This window comes from Sorex araneus, chromosome 6 (genome assembly GCF_027595985.1).
Source record: "Sorex araneus isolate mSorAra2 chromosome 6, mSorAra2.pri, whole genome shotgun sequence".
In the NCBI taxonomy this organism is placed as follows: Eukaryota; Metazoa; Chordata; class Mammalia; order Eulipotyphla; family Soricidae; genus Sorex; species Sorex araneus.
The window spans coordinates 23,038,585-23,065,081 of record NC_073307.1 but is presented as its reverse complement, the minus strand read 5'-3'; the positions used below and the strand labels follow the sequence as shown (position 1 = coordinate 23,065,081).

General features: G+C 45.7%; 1 protein-coding gene across 1 annotated transcript; it reads right to left on the bottom strand.

Moving 5' to 3' along the window:
• Nucleotides 1–211: 211 nt before the first annotated feature.
• On the bottom strand, nt 212–25,368 carry CDC25C (cell division cycle 25C). Its single transcript, XM_004609985.2, has 15 exons — nt 25,181–25,368; nt 23,107–23,201; nt 21,615–21,660; nt 19,626–19,659; nt 19,458–19,547; nt 17,947–18,045; nt 14,418–14,573; nt 6,724–6,876; nt 5,891–5,992; nt 3,604–3,666; nt 2,403–2,501; nt 1,652–1,785; nt 975–1,086; nt 645–783; nt 212–276 (listed from the first exon to the last, which is right to left on the bottom strand). Exons 1-15 carry the CDS (start codon nt 25,366–25,368, stop codon nt 212–214), a joined length of 1,575 nt encoding a protein of 524 aa, XP_004610042.2.
• Nucleotides 25,369–26,497: the final 1,129 nt, after the last annotated feature.

Below are 26,497 nucleotides of genomic sequence, written 5' to 3'. Positions count from 1 at the left end.
TTTCCCACTTCCGTCAGAAATTCTGGTTTTCACAGATCTACGGTGGATCTGAAAACACGCATTTCCCACAAATTCAGATGATGCTGACCGAGTGCGTAAAGTTAAAACTCTTTAGAACCACTGATTTAAGAGAAAAACACCTCGTTTGGAGCTCTGAATAGAGACGCTCACACCTTTATGTCCGGGAAAGTCTAACTTGGTGATCACTTCCTCATACTGATCTAGGAGCTGAGTGAGCTCGCGAATATAAATCTCCCATTCTGCAATGTTTATTTTTTCCCATTTAAGAAGAGGTGAGATAAATTAGAAAAAACATAGAGAACGAGGACAGGAACTCTCTGGCAGAGCCTGAAGCCCTGCGGGAGGTAGACACGAGCAGTCAAGAAGAGGGAGGCACCGTTTTCGGCGATCTCCCTGCACTGCAGGCTGCACACCGCCTTGCAGGGCGCCTGCCAGGACGCTCCCTCCAGCCTGCCAACGGCTCAGTGAAACGCAACCTATGCCCAGGCCTGGGACCTCATTGCTTCACGGGTATCTTCTAACCATCTAAGGTGTAGCTGCACAGGAAGTGGCCTCCTTGCACGCAGAATTGCCAGTGTCTGTGGGGGCCAGGTGGCCGCGGCCGGTCCTCCTTCACGAGCTCCCGTTCTTCCCCAGTAAGGCGATGTGCTCCTGCAGCTGCCGCTCGCCTTCCCGGGCACGGCTCTGGCTTTGACACCGCAGCATCTCGGCCTTATGGTCCTGGTGAAGCATTGGGCAGTAGCTCTGGGGTTCACACAGCTCCTGGAAGTAGGGGACTGCGTAAGGGAGACTCTGGGCTCCAGAACTCGGCCTCTAAGTGCCACAGAATCAAGCTGCTGCTGGCCGCAGCTCAGACAGGCAGCGGTGTCTTCTCATGGGGTCCTGGGGGCCCAGGAGTTGCCCATTAAAGCTGGCTCCCCGAGGCTGGACTCCCCCTCGGACCCAAGCCTTACCGTATATTCTGGGAAGAAATCTCGGTAGCCTCCTCGGAGGACGTACAGCTCTGGGTAGTGTAAGGCAGGATAGCGGTTCAGAGCCCTGTCCTCCTCCCTCAGAGCGCGGCACCTTGAGGGACAAGGCAGAGATGGGTGGGTGGAGTGAGGCAACGCGAGGACACCTCGGGCCGCTCACTGGCAGGAGGAGGAAGAACAGGTTCAGTGCTGGCCCGAGGAACGGCCTCCGGATCGGTCCATTTTTGCAAAGCCACATCCAGCTGGCGTCACTCTTGCTCCTTTCTTCCACGGGTGCGTGTTCCCCAGTCCTTGTTTCCCCTTTATTGCTCCAATTTTTTTTTTGGGGGGGGTCACACCCGATGATGCACAGGGGTCACTCCTGGCTCTGCACTCAGGAATTACCCCTGGCAGCGCTCAGGGGACCATATTGGATGCTGGGAATCGAACCCGGGTCGGCCGCGTGCAAGGCAAAAGCCCTACCCGCTGTGCTATTGCTCCAGCCCCTATTGCTCCAATTTTTGAACTGCAAAAAACCCTTCTTTCCAACTCCCTCACACTCTTCAAATTGCAGTGGAGACCAGTCACTCTGTGAGTCAGTCTCGAAACGGGTCTGGGAGGTTCCTTGCCTCTAATCGATATCCAGGTCCACCCACACCCAGCCCTGTGTAGCCACTTACATTCGAGGACCCCTCTCGGAAGAGAATTCGCAGTGGAACACAATGATGATTCTTTTCTGGGTGTCTAAAGGAACAATGGGCTTCTTTAAAAAGAAGTTGTATAGTTCTTCTTGACTGTACAAGTTTAAGGCTCCCTGTGGAAGAATTTTTTTTTTTTTTTAAATATTTCTGTTTTCTTAGTTGCAGGGTCACATCCTGTGGTGATCAGGGTCATGTGGAACCAGGGATCAAACTCAAGACCTCATGTATTCTAGGCAGGAAGGCTACACTTGAGCCATATCTCGGGCCTAAAAGCAATTTTTAATGCACTTTGGACTGTGTCTACACTGAAATATAACAGATATTATATTGGGGTATTTGGGCCAGGAAAAATGGACTATAATCATGTCCAGGACAGAAGATCACAATATCTCTATCTTCCTCTAGAGGATGTAGTAGGTACTCAATAAATTTTCATCCAACTAAATAACCAAGAGTGTAAGGAACCACTGTGGCGAATGTCTAGACAAACTGTTTGCAAAATGATTCTCAGTGCTTGGATTACTATTTTTCTTTTTTGTTAGGCATTCTTGGCTCCTACAGAGAAAAGAAAGATTAGTCTAGAAGGGGATAGGGAAAAAATTGTGCAAGGTAGACAGAAGCAAAAACGAGAACAAAGAAGTGCATCACATACTACCTTGGCTCAGGACACCTTTGTCCACAATAAAGAACTCTGCCCCCTTCCCTGTTAATGTTCCCAATGTCATCTCACCTGGATATGTCCTCCCAGGTACTCGTATGGAAAGCGGCAGTCAATGATATAAAACTTCTCAATCAGATCCTGAAACTTCCCTGACAATAAGGCAGCCACCTGCAGAGAAACTGTGAGTGAGGACCCGGTTCCAGAGTTAGACGCCCCATCGTCAGTCCTTTCATCGGGACCTCAAAGAGGGCGACGATTCAGCCCCATCCTACAGAAAGGGTGAAATAGGAAGTGGCCTTTTTGAGAAGACAAAAAGCTGGTAAGAATGAGGACACCAGGGAGACTACGTGGGCTAACAGGTGGGCTGGCATCAGTCCTTTAGGAGACCTCCAAGGACTCCGTGAGTAACAATAGATTACAAATCGATGATATATTCAACAAAAGGAGCTTTTGGTTTAATTAAAAATGTGTTGTGTAGGGGCTGGAGTGATAGCACAGCGGGTCGGGCATTTGCCTTGCACGCAGCTGACCTGGGTTCGATTCCCAGCATCCCATATGGTCCCCTGAGTACTGCCAGGAGTAATTCCTGAGTGCAGAGCCAGGAGTAACCCCTGTGCATCGCCGGGTGTGACCCAAAAAGCAAAAAAAAAAAAAAAAAAGAAACAATGTGCTGTGTAGCAGAATATTATATAGCCATTAAAAGGATTATAGATATTTTCTTGTTGCTAGAGGTAATGCCTTATTAAAACTAATTGTAGCACTATATGTTCACTGTGATATATTTTCGTAAAACATATGCCAGAATAAAATCCGGGCATTCAAAAGGAAAATATTCCAAGTGGTGGGCAGACAACACATAAGATGTCCAAATAATTATGTTTTCCACCTTCTGCCACTCTCTCCTTCCAGGACATTGGATACTTCGTTTAGTTAAAACAAAAGTTGACTGGGGCTGGAGCAATAGCACAGTGGGTAGGGCGTTTGCCTTGCACGCGGCCAACCCGGGTTCAATTCCCAGCATCCCATATGGCCCTCCAAGCACTGCCAGAAGTAATTCCTGAGATGCAGAGCCAGGAGTAACCTCTGAGCATCGCTAGGTGTGACACAAAAAGCAAAAAAAAAAAAAAAAAAAGTTGACTAAAGAAAGAGAAAGGGAAGTCTTTAAGAGTGAACATGATGAAAGAAAGACAAACAGAGTGTGGGTTTTAGGGACAGAATAGACCAGATGGTAGCTTATGTAACCAGCTACCATCTCCAAATCTCTGCTTACTGTTTCTGGGTTGATGTACTTCAGATCTGGGTGTCTCCCTGATACGGTTGGCAGCACACATACCTAGAAATACCCAAGAGCTAAAATAGCAAGTTTTCTGTAGCCAAATTTGAGATCAAAGACGCATATATTGTCCTTCTTTCCAATATATAAAATAACCTTTATAACTCCAGATGCTTTCAAAAATTGGTGGTCTCTAGAAGGTATACATGTAGCAATTCCAATTCAAGAATTAATCCACATAAACCAAATAAGAATGCAACAGAAGTTCCAGATTTGGCAACAACGTCGATCTTGGTATAGTTTCATAAAGAGAAGTTGTAAAAGTAAATATCCTACATGAATAGTTTTATCAAGAAATTCTGGGTGCTTGGGGCTGGAGCGATAGCACAGCAGGTAAGGCGTTTGCCTTGCACACGACCGACCCGGGTTCGATTCCCAGCATCCCATATGGTCCCCTGAGCACCGCCAGGGATAATTCCTGAGTGCAGAGCCAGGAGTAACCCCTGTGCAGAGCCAGGTGTGACCCAAAAAGGAAAAAAAAAAAAAGAAATCTGGGTGTTTAAAGAAATGATATACCATACCGCTATTAAAAATAATAAAATGAGGGGAGTAGAAAGATAGTACAAAGAGTACTTGCCTTATATGCAGCCAACCTGGGTTCGATCTCCACATCCCATAATGGTCCCCCAAGCTCACCAGAAGTGATTCCTGAGCCAGGAATAACCCAAGCACCGCTGGGTATGGCCCAAGCACCTCCCCTCCCAATAATAATGATAAAATGAGGCCAGGCATAGCTCAGTGGTGGAGCACCAGCCTTGCATGTCTAATGCCTGGGATGATCCCTGGCACCCCAAAATGGAACAATTGTTGAAGTAGGGGCCACAAAGAAAAAAAAGAAAAAAGAAAAAAAAAGAAGTAGGGGCCACAGAGATGGCCCATGGATAGAGCACTTGCTTCAAATAAAGGAGACTGGGTTCAAATCCTGGCACCATAAACAAACAAACCAAAAAAAAATCAAAGCAAAATATGCGGCCAAGCAGGGTTCAATCCCTGGCATCCCATATGGTTCCCAGAGCAATGCTAGGAGTAGTACCCAGGAACAGAGCTAGAAGTAAATCCTCAGGCCCAGATGAGATCCGGAGCAGTCACGCACGACACGGCCCCTCTGCTCCTTAAAGACTATGACCCAGGAGGTCTACTAACCCATTTTGGCACCCAGAGACCTCTTACAGAAATGCATCTAGACTGTGAACTGAGCTAAAATAACAGAAATCACATAATCTTCATTCTCTTTATTTTTCCCTTTTTCTTTTTAATTTTTTATTAGTGAATCACTGTGATGTACAGTTACAAACTTATGAATTTTTGTGTTTGCATTTCACTCATACAGTGATTGTTTACCCATCCCTCCACCAGTGCCCATTCACCTCCACCAATGATCCCAGTATCCCTCTCACCACCCCCACCAATCCCCCACCACCCCACCCTGCCTCTGCGGCAGGGCATTCCCCTTTGTTCTCTCTCCTTTTGAGTGTTGTAGTTTGCAATAGAGGTATTGAGTGGCCATCATGTTTGGTCTATAGTCTACTTTCAGTTCGCATCTTCCTACCCAAATGGGTCCTCCCGACATCCTCTATTTGGTGTTCCCTTCTCTATCTGAGCTGCCTTTTCCCCTAGCATGTGAGGTCAGTTTCTCAGCCATGGAAAACAAATTATCAAATGATGCCTTTCCAGCAGGATTGATTGTTGGGGGAAAATTCCAAATAATAATAATAGTCAGTTCTCTGTTGAAATATTTGAATGTATTCAAAGTATAGAGAGAATAAAGTGAAGATCATTAGCCACTCTGGTGGGGGGGGCGGTTGTGGGAGGGGAGTATATTGGGGTTCTTGGTGGGGGAACATGTGCATTGGTGAAGGGATGGGAGTTTGATCATTATATGACTGAGACTTAAACCTGAAAGCTTTGTAACTATTGTCATGGTGATTCAATAAAAAAATTAATTGAAAAAAAAAAAAGAAGTAAATCCTCAGTACAGCCAGATGTGGTAAAATAAATAAGTGATAACTCACTGAAATTTAGAATGGGGGGAGTGGACAGAACACAAATTAGAACATATGCTTTGCATGTGGGAACCCCAGACTTCTATACCCAGCATTGTATGGTCCCATGAGTACCACTGGGAGTGGTCCTGAGCACTGCCAAGTGATAGGGAGAGAGAGATCGGCTAAAATATATATTTTATGAATAAAAATATATATATGATAAGAATAATTAAACTCACCTTGGAGAAATCACCAATCAGATGCCCCTGGTTAAAATCTTCTTCAAGCATTTGACTGATACTAATATCACAGAGAGAGATGGTCTTCTTTAGACCTACACTCTGAAAATGACAAGGTTCTCTTCAGCCCCAGTTATCACATTAAAGATTTAAAAACCAAGAAATGGAAGAAGTAAAGACCCATTAAAATATGCACACTAGGGGCTAGAGCAATACCACACAGCGGGTAGGGCATTTGCCTTGCACGCTGCCGGCCTGGGTTCGATTCCCAGCATCCCATATGGTCCCCCAAACACCGCCAGGAGTATTTCCTGAGTGCATGAGCCAGGAGTAACCCCTGAGCATGGCCAGGTGTGACCCAAAAAGCAAAAAAAAAAAAAAAAAGAGCACACTCTGATCTACCAGGTGTGGTCCCCCGCACTGTACATGTAAATACGAATGAGCACGCATGCATGCACGCACGCACGCACACACTGGGAAGACAATGCAATTATACCATTCCCTAAAGTACAGTACAGGTATTTATTTTATATATGGCTAGAAACGGATGATGGAAGAAACAAAAAGATAAAGTAAAAGCAAGTAGGAAAAAAAGCAAAGAAGACGAGGTAGAAGATCAGACAGGTTCACATTTTAAAAAGGGTTCTTGAGCTGGAGTGATAGCACTGCGGGTAGGGTTTTGCCTTGCACGTGACTGACCCGGGTTCAATTCCCAGCATCCCATATGGTCCCCTGAGCACCGCCAGGAGTGATTCCTGAGCGCTTGATCCAGGAGTAATCCCTCTGGCATTGCCGAGTGTGAACCCCCCCCCCCCAAAAAAAAGCATTCTTACCACTCTGAATTCTTTGTGGCTAGAGCACTGCTTTTTTTCCACTTTATTTGGTGATAGGTTGTTCTTGAATTTTACCACCTGCTTCCATCCGGGCCTGTTCAAATTCTCCGGCAACGAAGGGGAGCGATGGAGAGAGCTTCTGTTCAAAGATGCCTGTTTAAGAATAGCAACGCTCTAGGTTTTTACTCAAAGTGTGTCTTCAGGGGGCGGAGAGGTAGTACGGGGGTTAAGGTGCTACCCGTGCATGTGGCTGACCCCTGTTCGATCCTTGGCACCACATACAGTCCTCTGGGTACTTGCAAGGCCCAACCCTAACCCCAGCACTGAGCCTGCTGGTAATCCTGAGCAACAATAGGAATGGCTCAAAAGAAACCCAAAAACAGAATGCCTTTAGACTAACTGAGAACCTCTAGGCACTTGTTAGAAATGCAGACTACCAGATGCCAGGCCTCTCCCAGACCTACCAACTAAAATCCACCTTTTTCTGGGTTCAAGATTCCTAGAACACAAGCTGTAGAAGCAGGGCCCTTGGCAAGCACAGTGTCTGTCTGACTGCTGTTCTCCCTGACTAACGTAGGATCTCCCCCAGAGGCTTCCACTCTAGTCAAACCAAACCTTCCAGCTGACAGTCTTGCACATGCCAATTCTTCCCCACGTGACCTCCCGCACCATGGTTAAGGTCCACAAAAATTCCATAGACAGTGTTGCAGGGGTGGAGGGTGGGGGGTCAGTGTCATGCCTGGTATCCCCTATTTCCTTCCCCTGCTTTTTACCATATTTGCTTTGGTTTGATTTGGTCTTTGAACCCACACTCGGCTATGCTCAGGGCTTACTCCTGGCTCTTCAATCAGAGATCATTCCTGGCAGGGCTGGGGGGGCCGGGGGGAGGTGGTGTTCCACATGCAGTGCTGGGGATGAAACCTGGATTGCATGCGTGCAAGGCAAGCATTGACTACAATATTTTTATCGTCAGCTAGATTGTAAAGGTATTAATTTTCTTCTCACTACAATGTAAGCACCACTGAAAGACTTTGAATCTTCAGCATTACTGAATGAACAGGACATAGATTGAAGAGGGGGTGATGTTTGGGGAGGAGCAGGAATACTTTATGCAGCGGAACAAGAAGGGCCGCAGATTATGTGAATATCAGAGAGAACCAGGATGAGGTAGGCAATACAGTACTTGTTTTGCATGTGGTGAGGACCTGTGTTCAATCTCTGGCACAGGGGACAAGGGGACAGGATGCATGTGGTACGGGAGGAAAAAGGTGTGTCCGTGTGCGCGCGTATGTGTGTGTATCTCAGAGCAAACAGATTGCTGTATTTGGAATTTGGGGACCAGGGATAGAGCTCAAAGATAGAGTTCCTAAATTGCATGTGAGAGTCTCTTCATGCAATCTCTGAGGCCACACACAAAAATTAAATATCAATTTCCTCTGATTATTTTCTTTCTTTTTTTTTTCTTTTGCTTTTTGGGTCACACCCAGCGATGCACAGGGGTTGCTCCTGGCTCTGCACTCAGGAATTACCCCTGGCGGAGCTCAGGGGACCATATGGGATGCTGGGAATCGAACCCGGGGGTCGGCCGCGTGCAAGGCAAACGCCCTACCCGCTGTGCTATTGCTCCGGCCCCATCCTCTGATTATTTTCTTGTGAAACAAAACACTTTAAATCAAAAGTCATTCTTGGGCTGGGAAGATGGCTCAGAGGGCTAGAGGGCTAAAGTGTTTGCTTCCCATGAGGGAACCTGAGTTCAATCCCCGGAGCACTGTCAGTTATGGCCCCAAAATTTAAAAAAAAAGAGAAAGTCATTCTTGATTCCACTCTTCCTTTGCAACCAACATCTAACTCATCAAGTCTTTTTGATTGTTTATCCAAAATTTATTTTTTTTAATTTATTTTATTGAATCACCAAGTGGAAAGTTACAAAGTTCTCAGGCTTATATCTCAGTTACACAATGTTCAAACACCCATCCCTTCACCAGTGCCCATATTCCACTACCAATAAAAACAAAAACAAAAGCAAAAACAAAACAGACAAACAAACAAAAGAAAAAAACAGATTACATCCCACCCCTCACCCCCCAACCCACCCCCTGGGTGAGTGATAATTTCACTTCCTTTTCTCTTTACCTTGATTACATTCCAAATTTCAACACATAACTCACTATTGTTGTTAGAGTTTCAAAACAGACTCACTATTTTTGTTGGAATTTATCCCCTAAGAATACAGCTCTATTAATAGGGAAATATTTGATAATAAGTTTTCCATTGATGAGAATGAAGAGATAAAATGTCGCGCGGCGGCGGTAGCGGCCGCGCGGTTTACAATTTCTGTATTATAGTAATTAAGTCCAAGAAGATTTAAGTTTGAAAATGAATCATTTCTCTTCCTGGAACAGCATGTAGCCAAAGTTAGTTCACAGTCTCCATACATGGGTGCAAGCACTTGCTGGAACCCCAATTCCTAAAGCTGTCTCTGGTTCCCGCTTGTTCCACATCCACCGGCTCTGCAGGGGCATGGGCGCCGGGGCCGAAAGCCCGGCCGGCCGGAGCCGAGCACGGGCCCCGACTGGGGCTGGCCCTGTATCCCGCGGCTGTTTCAAGTTCAAAGCACACATTTTTTTTTTTTTCCGCGCCAAAGTTCATACCTTCTCAACGGACCCACAAAATGTCGGACACCACGCCTTCTCCCGGAGGGGAGAGAGACCAAGAAGGAAGGTTATTTCCTCCGTTAGCCGGCGTGGGGCAAAAGCTTAGTTCACAGTCTCCATACATGGGTGCAAGCACTTGCTGGAACCCCAACTCCTAAAGCTGTCTCTGGTTCCCGCTTGTTCCACATCCACCGGCTCTGCAGGGGCATGGGCGCCCGGGCCGAAAACCCGGCCGGCCGGAGCCGAGCACGGGCCCCGACTCCCAAAATTTATTTTTAATTCATCCATTTCTGTTTCCATCATTAACCTTTGTCCAAGCAACCATCAAGCCCCAACATGTCTAGTAAAATAATTTCCTACTCCTCCCCTTAGACAGGGTTGCTTCACAGTAAGACCAACTCATCCTACCTTGCAGGAGACATTCCCCCATGGAATCTCCTCAGTAGCAGTTCACTAATCTATTCGAAACTAGCCTGCTTGAGATGGCCTTCCTAATTATTCCAATTAAAACATTGCTTTCTGGGCCTGGAGCGATAGCACAGCGGGTAAGGCATTTGCCTTGCATGCGGCCAACCCGGGTTCAATTCCCATCATCCCATATGGTCCCCTGAGCATTACCAGGAGTAATTCCTGAGTGCAAAGCCAGGAGTAAACCCTGTGCATTGCCACGTGTGACCCAAAAAACAAAACAAAACAAAAAAAAAAATTCTTTCTAGGGCTGGAACAATAACAGAGCAGGTAGGACATTTACCTTGCACGTAGCCAAGACAGGTTCAATCAATCCCTGGCATTCCATATGGTCCCCGGACCACTGCTAAGAATAATTCCTGAGCACAGAGCCAGGAGTAACACTTGAGCATCAGTAGGTGTGACCCAAAAAGCAAAAAAAAAAAAAAAAAAAGTTTCCTATTCATGTTTATCTCAATCCCTATCATATCTGTTAAGGTTTCCTTCATGACACTCAGGTAAACTGCAACAGTTCAATGACGCCATTTGGTTCAACAGACGGTACAGTGGGTAAGGCACTTTGCCTAGCAACACATAAGGTACCCGGTACCAGCAGGAGTAATTCCTGAGCACAAAACCAGCAGTAAACTCTGAGCACTGCTGGAAATGGCCTCAAATATGCCTCCACCATCCCCCTCAACAAAAAAAAGAAAAGAAATTGTGGGGCCAGAGAGATGGAACAGCAGATAAGGTGCTTGCTTTGCATGTGGCCCACCCCGATTCGAATCCCCAGCAACACGTATGATCTCCTGAGCACAGTAAGGTGGCACTCCTATACACATTTAGTAAAGTTTTAAATTAGATGGGAGGCAGCTGAAGGCCAAAAGAGACAGATATTCCTTTGCTCATTCTCTTATAAACAATATGGTTTTTGTTTGTTTCTCTGGTTTTTTTGGGCAGGGCATGGGGGACCATATGGGGTATTGGGGATTGAACCTGGGTGGGCCAGTTGCAAAATAAGTGTCCTGCCCTATGAATTAACTCTCTGGCCCCAAGCAATATTAAAAAAAAAAAAAGGAAGGGGAGTGGGTTTGGACACACCCACTGTGCTCTGGGCTTATTATCTCCCTGATATCACTCCTATCACAGGCTGGAGTGATAGCACAGCAGGTAGGGCATTTGCCTTGCAAGAGGCAAGGTGTGACGCCCCCCCCCAAAAAAAACAAAAAAAAAACCCCACAACCTCTCTACTCTACCTGTGTCCCTAATCTCTCCTTCCTGATTCTGCTGTTACTCCTCTATCTACTTCCTCACGCGGCTGCGGCTGCTAGTGACTCTCACTCCCTCACAAGCTTCTTCTCTTGCCTTAAACTTGGAGTCATCAGTCTTCATTCTCTGCTCTATGCAGATGGTCTTAAAATATAGATTTCCGCTCCTGGTGATTCCAACTCCGGATTCAGTATTTCCATTTAAATTTCCTGTTATCACCTCTAACTCAAAATGTCCAAAACAGAATACATTACTCACTTTCAATTCACCCTTCTATATAAATAATAGTCTTACAGTTCTCCAGCTACTCAGGTTAAAGTTAAAAGTAGTACCCTAAGTCCACAGTCACTTTTTCATATCACACTATAACTCAGTAATTTCACTTTCTGTCATCCTGTACCGTATGTTTTCTTACATTGTCTATCTTCTGGAATAGATAATATAGCTTCATGCTGTCTTAATTACAATGTCCTCAGTTATTGTACAGTACTTATTATAAGCAATAACACATACAGTAAACAATAACAGTGTTTATTAAATGCCATTGGAGCTTACACTTACATCATTTTGTTTTTGTACCACACTCGGTAGGCAGTACCAAAGGGCTACTCCCAGCTCAGTGCTCAGGGGTTACTCCTGGTGGTGTTTGTGGTACCATGCAACACTGGGAATCGAAGTTTTGTCTCCTGCATACAAAGCATGTGCTCTAGCCCACTGAGATCTCTCTCTGGCCTTTACATGTTTATTAACAATAATGAATACGTAATTATGAATTATTTTTAATATTTTTATCTTATTCACATCAATTCTATTGAGATTTAGTATTATTGTCTTTGGGTTTGTTTTGTTTCTGGACCACCCCCAGCCTTGATCAGGACCTTGCCACATGGTTCCTGGCAGGGCTCAAGGAACCATGTGAAGTGCCAGGGACCGAAGTCTAGTCAGCCATATGCAAGGCCAGCACCACACCTGCTGAAACCTCTGGCCTGAGATTACATGTTATCCTCATGCCATCCACCCTTCGCGCAGAGAGCAGTGTTTGAGCCACGGCCTGGGAGCTCAGTGCCTACACCCGCTCTTCGCTCAGCGGCAGTCCATGCAGTGTGCGGGCCATCAAGCCCCCTGGCCCCGAGCAGTGTCTCCAGGCCCCAGGCTCTCCTGCTCTCCAGATTTCTCTTTGGGGGACACACACCCAGTGCTGCTTGGAGCTTGCTCCAAGTTTTGCCAGGGATCAAACCAGGTGCCAAGTATGCACTCTAGCCCTTTGATTTATCTCTCCAGCCCCCATTTTTGTTTTGTTTTGTTTTGGGGCCTGTCACATTTAGGGCTTACTCCTGGCTCTGTTATCAGGACTCACTCCTGGCAGTGCCAGAATTCAAACCTATATAGCACCTTAATCTTATATTATTGCTCTGGTCCCTGCTCTCCATTTTTTGTTTTTTTGCTTTGGGGCCACATCCAGGGATGCTAAGGGGTTCCTCCTTGCTCTGTGTTCAGAAATCATTTCTGGCAGCCCTCAAGGAAACATATGGGATGCCAGGGATCGTCCACCACATCCAAGGCAAGTGCCCGCTGTACTCTCACTCTGGCCCTGCTCTCCTTTTTCAAAGAGTGAAGAAATAAAGCTGCAGCACAGTCCACTGTTTCTCTGATTGCTATAACATTAAACAAGAGAATGAGGACTATAATCCAAGCATTTTAATTCCACAATATCATAGTTCCCTTAAAAAATAAATTTAAGGGGCCGGAGCGATAGCACAGCGGGTAAGGCGTTTGCCTTGCACACGGCCAACCCGGGTTCAATCCCCGGCATCCCAGATGGTCCCCCAAGCACCGCCAGGAGTAATTCCTGAGTGTAAAGCCAGGAGTAACCCCTGATCATCACTGGGTTGTGACCCAAAAAGCAAAAATTTAATTAATTAATTAATTAAAAAAGCATTCCGGAGTCACAGAAGTGGCTGAAAGGGCTGGCCTGCAAGGTCACCAGTTCAAGGCCAGGCACGGCATGACGCCCCTGTAGCCCCTGAGTGCAGCAAACTGTGAGCACCCCACAAAAATACCCACATAATCCTACACGTACTGTTTCAAGGAAACAAAGTTGATACAGAAATGTTAAATGCCTCAGAAACTATCTTTGACTTATTAGTCTGCACCCAATAAGCCACAGGCTTCATATTCCTCTTAGAGATATGGAGATGGATGTAAAAGACTAATGATATATCATAAAGTAACTGAAAAACCATGCCCTATTCCACCACTGCTAATATATCTGGAGGCACCACCTAATATTCAAATACGCCAATGGCGATCTACAAACTAGTAACATAGCCTGGTCAGCAAACAGTCAGTACGAAGAGTGCCACAGAGTCTGACACCCTGTCAGTCAGGTGGCCCCGAGACACACACCAGGTCTTTCTTCCTTATTTACTTCTGGAGCCCAGAATGGAACCCAGGGCCTCATACACACATGGCAGAGTCCCCGCAGTGAGTCCTGTCTGAGCACAGAACCATGTCCTCTTTCTTGGGGCAATACCCGCAGTGCTAAGTGCCTGGATTTTAACCAAAGTGCCACACCTGACTGTGCTCGGGGCTTACTCCTAGTTCTGTGCTCAGGGATCACTTCTGGCAGGCTCGGGGAACCAGCTATATAGGGTGGCACGGATCAAACCCAGTTTGGCTGCACATAAGGCAAATGCCCTATGCACTGTTCTATTATTTCAGCTCCAGGGGCACCAAAGTAGTGTTCAGGGAACCGACCATGCAGTGCCAGGGATCAAACCCAGGGTTTGCTCACACCATCTCCCAAGTCTGATTATACATTCTTGATCTCTGTACTCTACAGCTTAGTATAGTGGCTGCCACCTGTTAGATAAGTAACACTATATAAGAATGCAGAAATGGGGGCCGGGGTGATGGCCCAAAGGCTGGAGTGCATGCCTGGCTTCACAGCATCCTGGGTTTAATTCCCTAACACTACATGGTCCTGAATATCACTGGGAGCACTAAGCTGAGAGTAGCCCCCAGAACTGCTGGGTATTAAAAAAAAAATGAAAAAAAAAAAAGTATGCAAGAATATTAAAAAAGAACAACTAGAGTAAACATCAAAGAACACTTACCTTTGGGGCTAGAGCAATAGTACAGCGGGTAGGGCGTTTGCTTGCATGCGGCCGACCCGGGTTCGATTCCCAGCATCCCATATGGTCCCCTGAGCACCACCAGGGGTAATTCCTGAGTGCAGAGCCAGGAGTAACCCCTGTGCATCGCCGGGTGTGACCCAAAAGCAAAAAAAAAAAAAAAAAGCAAAAAAAAAAAAAGAACACTTACCTTGGCCTCATCTTGATCTTCAAGGGAAAACTCCATCAATTCACCTGAAATCTCCTCTGCCAGGTCTTCTCTGGGTTCTGGATTTTTATGCAATCCTGGAACTGTTATGGGACTGCCCAGATATTTCATTTCACGCTCCATCAAGTTTCCGTTGTTCTACCAAATATATTAGTAGTGTTAAATACTATTTAAGAGCTTTATGTTATGAATAAAAATTAACTGAAAAGAAATCAAAGACCTAAATGTAAGTAAGAGGTACAACTATAAAGTTAGAGAGCAGCTGACACTGGATTCGGCAATTACTCTTTTTTTGGGGGGGAGTGGGGAGGGAGTGGGAGGCCCACACCTGCCGGTGCTCAGTGCTTACTCCTGGCTCTGCATTCAGGAATCACGCCTGGTGGTGCTTGGGGGACAATATGGGATGCTGGGGATGAAATCTAGGTCAGTTACATATAAGGCAAACGCCCTCCCTGCTGTACTATCACTCTAGCCCTAGAAATTACTCTTGAATATGACAAAAAAGCACAGGGAACAAGGCCCAGAAGGTAGCTCAAAGGAGTGGGGCATATGTCCTGCATGCATGAGGTCATGAGTCTGATCTCCAAGTATCTGAGCACCCAGGCCCAGGTACTACCAGGAGTGGCCCTCAAAGCCCTCAAGCACCATTAAGGCCTTACTAAAAAAAAAAAGAGAGAGAGAGAGGGTGAGAGGGGAAGAGAGAGAGAGAGAGAGAGAGAGAGAGAGAGAGAGAGAGAGAGAGAGAGAGAGAGAAGTGTGGGTAGGGCCAGAGCAATAGTACAACGGGAATGGCATTTACCTTGCACGTGGCCAACCCCAGAGTAACCCCTGAGAATTGTCAGGTGTGACTCAAACCAAAAAAAATGAACAATCAGCAGCTGGAGAGATAATGAAGTAAGGTGCTTGCCTGGCACACAGCGATACAAGTTCTATTCTGGTACCCCAAATGGTCCCCTGAGTTCTGCCAGGAGTGATCCCTGAGCACAGAGCCAGAAGGAAGCCCTTAGCACTGCTGATGTGGCAAAAAAACAACAACAACAAAAAAAGCAAACAAATAATAAAAGACCAAAGGAAACAGAAGAAAAATAGATAAGGTCAAGCTTGTCAAAATTAGAATCTTTCAGGGGGTGGAAGATAGTACAGCAAGTAGGACATTTGCTTTGCACATGGCCAACCTAGGTTTGATCCCCAGCATCGTATATGGTTCCCAGAGAACCACCAGGAGTAATCCCTGAGCACAGAGCCAGGAGTAATCCCTGAGCACCATTGAGTGTAACACAAAAACAAAAAGAAAAAAAAGAATTAAAATCATATGCCAACAAATACTAATCAAATATGACAGCCTTAGTTTCTAAGAAAAATACATAAATCATGTATTTTATTTTATACAGGATATAGTGAATGCCCTACCCACTGTGCTATAGCTTCAGCCCCAAGACTCCGCTGTCTTTTTTTTTTTTTTAGGTCATACCCGGCGATGCACAGGGGTTACTCCTGGCTTATGCATTCAGGAATTATTCCTGGTGATGTTTGGGGGACCATATGGGATGCTGGGAATTGAACCCGAGTCAGCCGCATCCAAGGCAAACGCCTACCTGCTGTGCTATCCCTCCAGCCCCTCCGTTGTCTTTTAAAGCCAGTAAGTGCCTGGACAATGTAATGTAACAGTAGCTATGGGGGAGCCAGGAATAGCTCAATGGTGGGAGGCTTTCCTTGAAAGCATGAGAGCCTGAGTTTAAACTTGAGTACTAGGGACTAAAGATATACTACAATGGGTAGAGTGCTTGAATTGCACAGGGCTAACTCAGGTTTGATCTCTACGCTAGCACCCCAGATGGTCCCCCAAGCACCACCAGGAGTGATCCCTGAGTTCAGAGCAGGAGTAAGCCCTGAGTACCGATGGATGCGGCCCCTAACAAAACACACATAATACAATTTTTTTTTTTTTTTTTTTTGCTTTTTGGGTCACACCTGGTGATGCACAGGGGTTACTCCTGGCTCTGCACTCAGGAATTACCCCTGGCGGTGCTCAGGGGACCATATGGGATGCTGGGAATCGAACTCGGATCGGCCACGTGCAAGGCAAACGCCCTACCCGCTGTGCTATCACTCCAGCCCCATAATACAAATTTTAGATTGTAAAATTACATGCAGCTAAGACTGAAAAGAAATGAGGTAAAGAGCCGTTTGCCTTGCACACAGTAAACCTGGGATTCATTCATACATGTGTGCGTGCACGCACATACACACACACACACACAGAGCTCCCAAAAGCCCAAAATAAGTAAATAAATAAAAGAGGCAAAATATGAATTGTGTGTTTTCTCTATAATGTACCTTTTTCTTTTTGGGAGGATGGTGCTTTTGAGTCACACCTGAAAGTTTCTGAGGCTACTCCTAGCTCCGTGCTCAAGAGTCACTCTGAGCTGTGCTTGAGGTAACACGAAATTCCAGGGATCAAACCCAAACCCAACTCATGCAAAGTACACACTCAGCCTGAACTATTTCTCCAACCCCAAATAGCATTTTGGTTATTCACACTTTCCTCTATTGTTAAACCATTTCATATGTGGCAGAAAATACTGTCAGAATCAAATAAACGGGCTGGGACATAGTACAGGAACATGGTTGCTCGCCTTGCATGGGGTCAGCCCCCACCCCCCATTCCATCCCAGCACTTAAAGGGGTCGTCCCTGCACACACAGACCTAGAAATATCCCCTGAGCACCGCAGGGTATAAGCCAAAACCCCCAACACTCAAAACAAACAAAAACCAGATAAACCAAATAAAATCAGATAAACATTTTAATGAAGGAGAAGTTGTGTGTGGGGAGGGAAGGGCACACCCAGCAATGCTCAGAAGCCATAGCTGGCTCTGTGCTGGGGACCATACTTGGTGGCACTGGGATTTGAACTAGTTTTACCCTACCAGCTATGTGCAAGGTAAGGGCCTTAACCTCTGTACTATCTTATTCTGGGAGCCAAAAAGACAGTACTGTAAGACGCTTGCCTTAGATGCCTGAACTCCTAACACACACACACACACACACACACACACACACACACACACACACACACACACACACACACACACACACACACACACACACACACCCCTTTCCCTGCTCAGGTGTTTTTCCATACACACACACACACACACACACACACATACACACACCCCTTTCCCTGCACACACACACACACACACACACACACCACACACACCCCTTTCCCTGCTCAGGTGTTTTTCCATACACACACACACACCCACACACACACACCCCTCTTTCCCTGCACACACACACACACACACACACACACACACACACACACACCCCTCTTTCCCTACACACACACACACACACACACACACACACACACTCTTTCCCTGCTCAGGTGTTTTTCCATTCACACCAGCTTGAAACACTTCAGAGGTACATAAACCCAGATCTGTCATTCCATACCCCACAATACTTCAGGTTAGCCTGGATAACAATGCCAGGAGACTCACCCTCAGAGAAAGAGGAGACATAAAAGGGTCTCCTAGTTTCTTCTGAAATTTCTGATTTCTCGATGCCCACCAGACCAAGGGCTTCAAATTGTTGTTTTCCTAAATTAAAAAAATACACATATTAAAAAACAAAATTAGAGATGGGAGCTGGAGCTATAGCACAGCCGGTAAGGTGTTTGTTTGGGTTCGATTCCCAGCATCCCATATGGTCCCCCAAACACCACCAGGAGTAATGCATGAGTGTAGAGCGAGGAGTAACCCCTGAACATTGTCAGGTTCAATGACAATGATTCCCTGAGCATCGCCAGGAGCAATTTCTGAGTGTAGAGCTAGGAGTTACCCCTGTGGATCGCCAAGTGTGACCCAAAAAGAAAAAAAAAGGGGGAAGGCATTTGCCATGCATGAGGCAGGCCTGGGTTTGATCCCCGGCATCCCATATGGTCCCCCAAACACCACCAGGAGTAATGCATGAGTGTAGAGCGAGGAGTAACCCCTGAACATTGTCAGGTGTGACCCAAAGACAAAAGAAAAAATAATAATTAAATCAAATTAGGGCCAGAGCAATAGTATAGCTTGATCAAAAAGAAAGCTTTTTGGTAGGTATCTAGAAAGATATTACAGAGGGTAGGGCATTTGCCTTGCATGTGGCCAACATGGATTTGATCCCCGGCATCCCATATGGTCCCTGAGCTCAACATGTGTGATCCCTGAGCACAGAGCCAGGACTAAGCCCTGAGTACAGAGCCAGGACTAAGCCCTGAGTACAGAGCCAGAGCAGCCACTGATCACAGCCACACATAGTCCAAAAAAACAAAAACAAACAACAAAAAATTGAAAAAAAAAAAATCTAAGTGTCCTGCCAGCAGCACAACCAAGTGGGCCCACTAGAACCTAAAATGGATGCGACCCTGGTAAGCACCACAACCACGTGTGTGGAAAATGGGACCAGAGCAGTTATACAGTGGGAAGGGCGTTTGTCTTGCATGCAGCTGACCCGGGTTCAATCCATGGTATCCCATATGTTCCCCCAAACCTACCAGAATGATTGCTCAGTGCAGTCAGGAGTGACCCCTGAGCACTGCCAGGTTGGGCCCCCCAAAAACAAACAAAAAGAAATTAAAAAGTAAAACTTGCATGTGAGTTATGCAAAGAGCTAATGAACATATATGTAAGTTACCTTAAACTGCTTTAAATAAGTGTTTTCAATTCCTTATACTACAGTAAAAGAATTTTGTCATTAAACTGTCAGCTGACCAGGAGTGATAAACACACCTGATGGGAAAGACCTGGAAGCTAGTTTTCCGCCCCAGGATCAAATCTTTACTGAGCCACATCCCTAGCCCTAAGGTCAAATCTTAAGGAAGGAAACAACTAACAGTTCAAGAAATTTTTCTAATAATGATGCAGTTTGCTTGCTAGCAAACTGTAAACAGCTCTAAGTCTTAGGATACAAATGATGCACAGAAAGAAAGCAAACTGCTAAAATATCAACATATCCAGTCAACACTCACCTTTTCTTCCTTTGTGGATGAGTTGCATATTGCATCTTTCTTCCTGTGACCTTGGACCAGAGCATTGGGAGTACTACAAAGTAGCTGTACCTACAAGAGACCCGGGACCATCAGCTTCCTCTGTGACTTGAGAAACAAAGCCAAGCCCAAGAAATGAAAGTTACTCACTGGGTTGCATTTTATATGGTGCTGGGGATGAGTCCTGCAGATTTAAAAACAGAAACATAAAACTACCATTTAGACCCCAAACACTACTTGGGCAATTCTTCAACTTTCCTCACTTCCATTTTAGGAGCCTTATACTTATTTTGTTTTATTGAACCACACCAGCAGTGCTCAGGGATCACTCCTGGTGGTGCTTGGGGAACCATACAGGATGCCGGGGACAGAACCTGGGTCAGCTGCGTGCAAGACAAGCACCCTATCCGCTATACTATGACTCAAGCCACATAGTTCATACGTTTCTAGTAACACACACATAGGATGTGCGTATAGCAAGATGTTAGTGACATCCTGGGTATAAGATCTTTATCACAGGCTCAAGAGATAATGCAGAGATTAAGGTATCTGCCTCTACTAAACCTAATTTGGTCTCTACATAAAGGCCTTCTGAGGGGCTGGAGTGATAGCACAGCTGGTAAGGCATTTGCCTTGCACGCGGCAGACCCGGGTTCGAATCCCAGCATCCCATATGGTCCCCTGAGCACCGCCAGGAGTAATTCCTGACTGCATGAGCCAGGAATGACCCCTGTGCATTGTCGGGTGTGACCCAAAAAGCAAAAATAAAAAAAAATAAAAAAAAAATTAAAAAAAAGGCCTTCTGAGCAGTGATACCTGAGCAGAGCCAGGAACAGCTCCCAAGTACTGCAGGGTAAGGTCCAAAACAAATTAAAAAAAAGACACGTGGGGTGGAATGGGGGTGGCAGGGAGGATACTGGGGACACTGGTGGTGGGAAAAGTACACTGGTGAAGGGAGGGGTGTACGATCATTGTTGACAGAAACTCAATCATGAAAGCTTTGTAACTGTATCTCATGGTGATTCAATAAAAAAATAAAAATTTATGGGGCTGGAGTGATAGCACAGCGGGTAGGGCATTTGCCTTGCACTTGGCTGACCCGGGTTCAATTCCCAGCATCCCATATGGTTCCTCGAGCACCGCCAGGAGTGATTCCTGAATGCAAAGCCAGGAGTAACCCCTGTGCATCGCCGGGTGTGATCCAAAAAGCGAAAAAAATGTAGTATTTCAGGGAGAAATCAAAATTGTTCAGTGTTCAGTGTGGGGTGAAGATCCACCTTAACAAATAAAGTTTGGCTCTCAGTTAAAAAAAATTATCTTGGGACTGGAGAAATAGCACAGTGGGTAGGGCGTTTGCCAAAAAGCAAAATAAATAAATAAAATAAATAAATAGAAATTTAGGTAAAAAGACCTTTGCTTCACTAACATAATCATATATATAGGAATGCATCAAAGGTGATAGAGCTTCAGCCAAGGAAACAGTTCAAAGGGTAGGAAGCATGCTCTGCATGAAGGAGACCCAAGTTCAATCCCTGTCATCACATGTTCTCCCTAGCTCTGCCAGGAACAAAGCCTACGAACCCAAGAGTAGCTCCTAAGTAACAGTAGTTACAGCCCAAAAATAAAACAAAACTAGCAACAGGGGCCAGGTGATAATACAGTGGGTAGGGTGCCTGCCTTGATGACCTGGGTTCAATCCCTGGCACTTCATATGGTCTCCGAAGCCCACCAGAAGTGATCCCTTGGGCTGGAGCAATAGCACAGCGGGTAGGGCGTTTGCCTTGCACGCGGCCGACAAGGGTTCAATTCCCAGCATCCCATATGGTCCCCTGAGCACCGCCAGGAGTAATTCCTGAGTGCAGAGCCAGGAGTAACCCCTGTGCATCGCCAGGTGTGACCCAAAAAGCAAAAAAATAAAAAAAAAAACACAGAAGTGATCCCTGAGCGCCAGGAATAAGCCCTGAGCACTGGGTGTGGCCCAGAAACAAAACAAAACAAAAAAATTTCAAGAGAAGGAATCTAATCTCCAGTACACTTTACACCTAAGTGAAATGTTCCACACTCTGCAGATTTTGCATAAGATAAAATCAATGAACTAGTGTTTTAGTATGGAGATCATTTAGCAAAAAAAAAACTTACATCTCAGCTAACTGTATTTCCTGAGGTCCTGAAGAATCCAGGTGACCTACAACCAGAGAGTAAACAAATATTAAAAAGGTGGATTAATAAAAAAGACTCCCTCTAGTTAAAACTCTATAAAAACATGTGTAAGGATTAGTTGAAGGCCTGGAGAGATAATATAGCGGGCAGGCGCTTCCCTTGAACCTGAACAATCCGGATTCAATCCCCAGGATCCCATAAGGTTCCTCAGTCCTGCCAAGAGTGATTTCTGAGCATAGAATCTGAAGTAAACTTTGAACACTACCAGGTGGGGCCCCCAAGAAACAAAACAAACGAAAGAATTAGTTAATATTTTCTTATGCTGGGGCTGGAGTGATAGCGCAGTGGGTAGGGCGTTCAACTTGCACGCAGCCGACCCGGGTTCGATTCCTCCGCCCCTCTCGGAGAGCCCAGCAAGCTACCGAGAGTATCTTGCCGGCGCAGCAGAGCCTGGCAAGCTACCCATGGTGTATTCAGTATGCCAAAAAAAACAGTAACAAATCTCACAATGGAGCCGTTACTGGTGCCCGCTTGAGCAAATCAATGAGCAACGGGATGACAGTGATACAGTGATTTCTTATGCTGGTTTCTTAGCCTCAGCTGAGAGTAAACTAGAGGTATAAAACTTCTCATTCTAGGGGCCGGAGCGATAGCACAGCGGGTAGGGCGTGGCTGACCCGGGTTTGAATTCCAGCATCCCATATGGTCCCCCAAGCACCGCCAGGAGTAATTCCTGAGTGCAAAGCCAGGAGTAACCCCTGAGCATCACTGGGTGTGACCCAATAGGAAAAAAAAAATAAATAAAAACTTCTCATTTTAGTTTTTTCCACTCTGGAGAAGCCCAGGTTCTCTCCTGAACAAGTATTTCCTTACTTTCTCTCCGGTCACAATTCTCTAAGTAAATTTAATTCAATAAGAACTATGTTAAAAACTTCTCTTTTAGGGGCCTAAGCAATGATACAGCAAGTAGGGCTCTTGCCTTGCATGCAGCCAACCCAGGTTTGATCCCTGGCATCCCATTAGCAGTGATTCCTGAGCACAGAACCAGGAGTAATTCCTGAGCATTGCCTGGTGTGGCCCCAAACTACCCAAAAAACAAAAGAAAGAGGGGCTGGAGTGATAGCACAGCAGGTAGGACGTTTGCCTTGCACGCGGCTGACCCAGGTTCGATTCCCAGCATCCCATATGGTCCCCTGAGCAGCACCAGGGGTGATTCCTGAGTGCAGAGCCAGGACTAACCCCTGAGCATTGCTGGGTGTGACCCAAAAAAAAACAAAACAAATAACAAACAAACAAAAAAAAAAGAAAGGAAGGAAGGAAGGAAGGAAGGAAGGAAGGAAGGAAGGAAGGAAGGAAGGAAGGAAGAAAGGAAGGAAGGGAGGGAGGAAGGAAGAAAAAAAGCAACCAAGGGAGAGAACAACACAAATAAAAAGGCTTTTCTTTCCTTGAGACCTTTTTATCTCCTCCTTACCAGTTTCATCAATATCTGTGGAAGCACTAAATTGAGTGGCAGACATCTCCCCAACACTAAAATTAGAAAGATCAAGGCGACATTTTGGGGTTTCTCTGTTGAGACAAAATAATACACCAAGATCCCCATTAGGTTGCAATAGCATGTTATCTTCTTACTGAAGCACCAATAAATGACTATCACATTATCTAAACTAGGTCCAAAAATATTAATTGCCTCTGGAATTACTTCAGAATAAGCTGAGAAAAGTCCCCCATTTTTCTCTATTCCAATAATGCATACCGTATTTTCTCTTGATATTTAAGAAAAAAAAATTTTTTTTGGCTTTTTGGGTCACATCCAACAATGTACAGGGGTTACTCCTGGCTTTGTACTTAGGAATTATTCCTGGCAGTGCTCAGGGGACCATATGGGATGTTGGGAATCGAATCTGGGTCAGCCGCATGCAAGGCAAACGCCCTACGCACTGTGCTATTGCTCCAGTCCCAAGATAATTTTTTTTAACTGAGAGCCAAACTTTATTTGTTAAGGTGGATCTTCACCCCACACTTTCTTCCCTGAACACTGAACAATTTTGATTTCTCCCTGAAATACTACATTTTTTTTGCTTTTTGGATCACACCCGGCGATGCACAGGGGTTACTCCTGGCTCTGCATTCAGGAATTACCCGTGGCAGTGCTCAGGGGACTATATGGGATGCTGGGAATCGAACCCAGGTCAGCCGCGTGCAAGGCAAATGCCCTACCCGCGGTGCTATTGCTCCAGCCCCCATGAAATACTACATTTTTAAAAAATCTATAACTATCCCATTTTGATTGCAAGCTGAAACATGGAAACGTGTTATGACCACAATTTAGAGAACATTAACAACAGTAAAAGTCAGAGCATGACTAAGTGATATAATGCTATAGTTTTCAAAGATTCTCCCCAGAACACATTATTTGATCCTCACAAAATTTATGTAAGATTGGATAGGATCATTTCTATGTCTTACAATTCTAAAACTCAAAAGGCTCAGAGAATGAGTTAAGAGAGCAAGAATTTAATCCTTTATCAAGTTCAAATACTTTGGTGGGAGCCCACACCCTGCTGTGCTCAAGGCTTATTCCAGGCTCTGTGCCTAGGAATCATACACAGATCAGGTCTGTTTAAGAGCCTTATATCCTCAATTGTCTCTCTGGGCTGTAAATAATTTATTTTACTTTTTTTTTTTTTTTTTGGTCCACACAGAGTGGTGATCAGGGTTTACTCCTGGCTCTGGATGTGGGGATCATCCTTGCAGGGCTCTGGGGACCATATGGGATGCTAGGAATCAAATCCGGGTCAGTAGCATGCAAGGCAAGTAACCTATACACTGTATTATCTCTAAGTTTCCTGTTCAGAAATAATAATAATAATCAGTATTATTGATCATGATATATATTATTGAGAATAACAATGTATCATATAATTTTTTTTTTTTTTTTGCTTTTTGGGTCACACCTGGCAATGCACAGGGGTTACTCCTGGCTTTGCACTCAGGAATTACCCCTGGTCATGCTCAGGGGACCATATGGGATGCTGGGATTTGAACCCGGGTCGGCCGCGTGCAAGGCAAACGCCCTACCCGCTGTGCTATCTCTCCAACCCCTGTATCATATAATATAATTACATATTAAATTATGATTATATAAATATATAATTATCATATAATAATATATTATTACTTTTTTTAAGTTTGGGGGTGTCTCTTGGCAATGATCAGGGGTCACTCCTGGCTCTACACTCAGGAATTACACCTGGCAGTGTTCAGAAGACCATATGGAATCTTGGGGGTAGAAGCCGGGTCAGGAACATGCAAGGCAAGATCCCTGTCCACTGTACTATCTCTCCATCCCACCAGAAATATTTTTTTAAATCAGCCAAAAGGAGCAAGGGAGAAGCTCAAAAGGCTAGAACACATGTTTTGCATATTGGAGCCCCCAGGTCTGGTCCCCAGCATCCGCATGATCTACCATCTCCAGCATCTCCTCAATCCAAAAGCTTTTGGAAAAGCAAAAAGGTGATAAGGTATGAAAAGTGAATTAGATTTACCCAGACAAAATGCTTAGGTTTGCGGAATCATCAGCGACTTTGCTCACTGGAGTTCTAGGGAGATCGGTACTGGTGAAGGAAGTGTTTCTCTCCAGGAGTCGGTTTAGTATCTTCCTCTGTTTGGACCTAAAACTAGGTCCTGAGTCAGGACTTCCGTTCTCTCCTGAGGGTAAGAGCTGTGCAGACATGGTTTCCGTGTTCTCCCTAAGACAAGAATAAAACCTCTCGTCTCTAGCTGTATCACCGATGGTCCAGCTAGTACGACCTCCAATCAACCACCCTTCAAAGCAGCAGACAAACCGACCGGTATTGGAGGGTGGGCAATCCCCCAACGATGAATCACAGCTCCAAGCGGCTTGGCCTTTCCCTGGGTACCCGAATTTCCCGAGAGGCAACTCCAGGATTTGGAAAGATGCTATGAGACGCGGGCTGACCTGCGCAGGGGCACAGAGCTCACGGCTCCTACCGGGAAGGAACCGAAGGCCCCCTAACTCGCGGTAATGCCTTACAGGCCCTCCGAACTTTCGTTTGTGCGGCCACTACCGGACACGGCGGTGACCACGAGGTCTCCAGGATTCAGGCTTTACGGAAAGTGCGAGTCAGACTTACCTTTCGGAGGAAGGAACGCGGGTGGGGAAACCAAAAATGGAGACTTGAGAAAAAGAAAAGAAATTTCTGAAGAGACGAAGTTAAAATTATGACCTTACTTCCCGACTGGACAAGACCCAGGTGGGAATATTAGTAGCAAGAAAAATTAACAGCCCCGGACCTCAGCCATTCGAACCTTCCGCCCTCCCAACAACCAATCGCCTCTCAGCTGCGTCAGAACGTGAGACCGCCCATTCTCCTTCGACCAATCGTTTGAGTCGTATCATTGTCGGGCGGGCGTAAGCTTGCTCCGGTAAGAACAACACTTGCTCCGCCTGGCTGCCAGAATAAGGGCGACGATTGGCTCACTATTAAGGTTCGGAAAGCTGGCGTGCCATTGGCTCTGCCTCTAGCCAATCGCTACGCTCTTCTTGACCTCTGCCTTCCCTCTCAGGCTCCAACTCCGGGAGATTTAAATGGCACCTTGCAGGCGACAGCTGCTTTTGGGATATTACCTGGAGGTTTTACTTTAGGTGGAAAGAAGTTCTAAACGTTTCCTTGCTGCTTTTCTGTGTCGTTAGGTGGCTCTTTCCCTTCTAGTTGTATTAGTCTTCCTCTGGAGATGGAGCATCTGCCGAAGGTGTGGCAGACGTTAGAGTGAGATAGGTGTAAAGCAGCCTTGGCATTTGCAAGAGTTCCTTGTTTGGTGCTCTTTTAGTACTAAGCATC

What these genes read in the sequence shown, in the direction of transcription:
- CDC25C (XM_004609985.2), bottom strand. Translation starts at nt 25,368, where the DNA reads ATGTCTGCACAGCTCTTACCCTCAGGAGAGAACGGAAGTCCTGACTCA. An exon ending in TGTCTCCTCTTTCTCTGAGG is followed by an intron (nt 14,574 to 17,946) that starts GTGAGTCTCCTG and finishes TATATTTGGTAG; the next exon opens with AACAACGGAAACTTGATGGA. An exon ending in ACCTGGGAGGACATATCCAG is followed by an intron (nt 1,786 to 2,402) that starts GTGAGATGACAT and finishes ATTCTTCCACAG; the next exon opens with GGAGCCTTAAACTTGTACAG.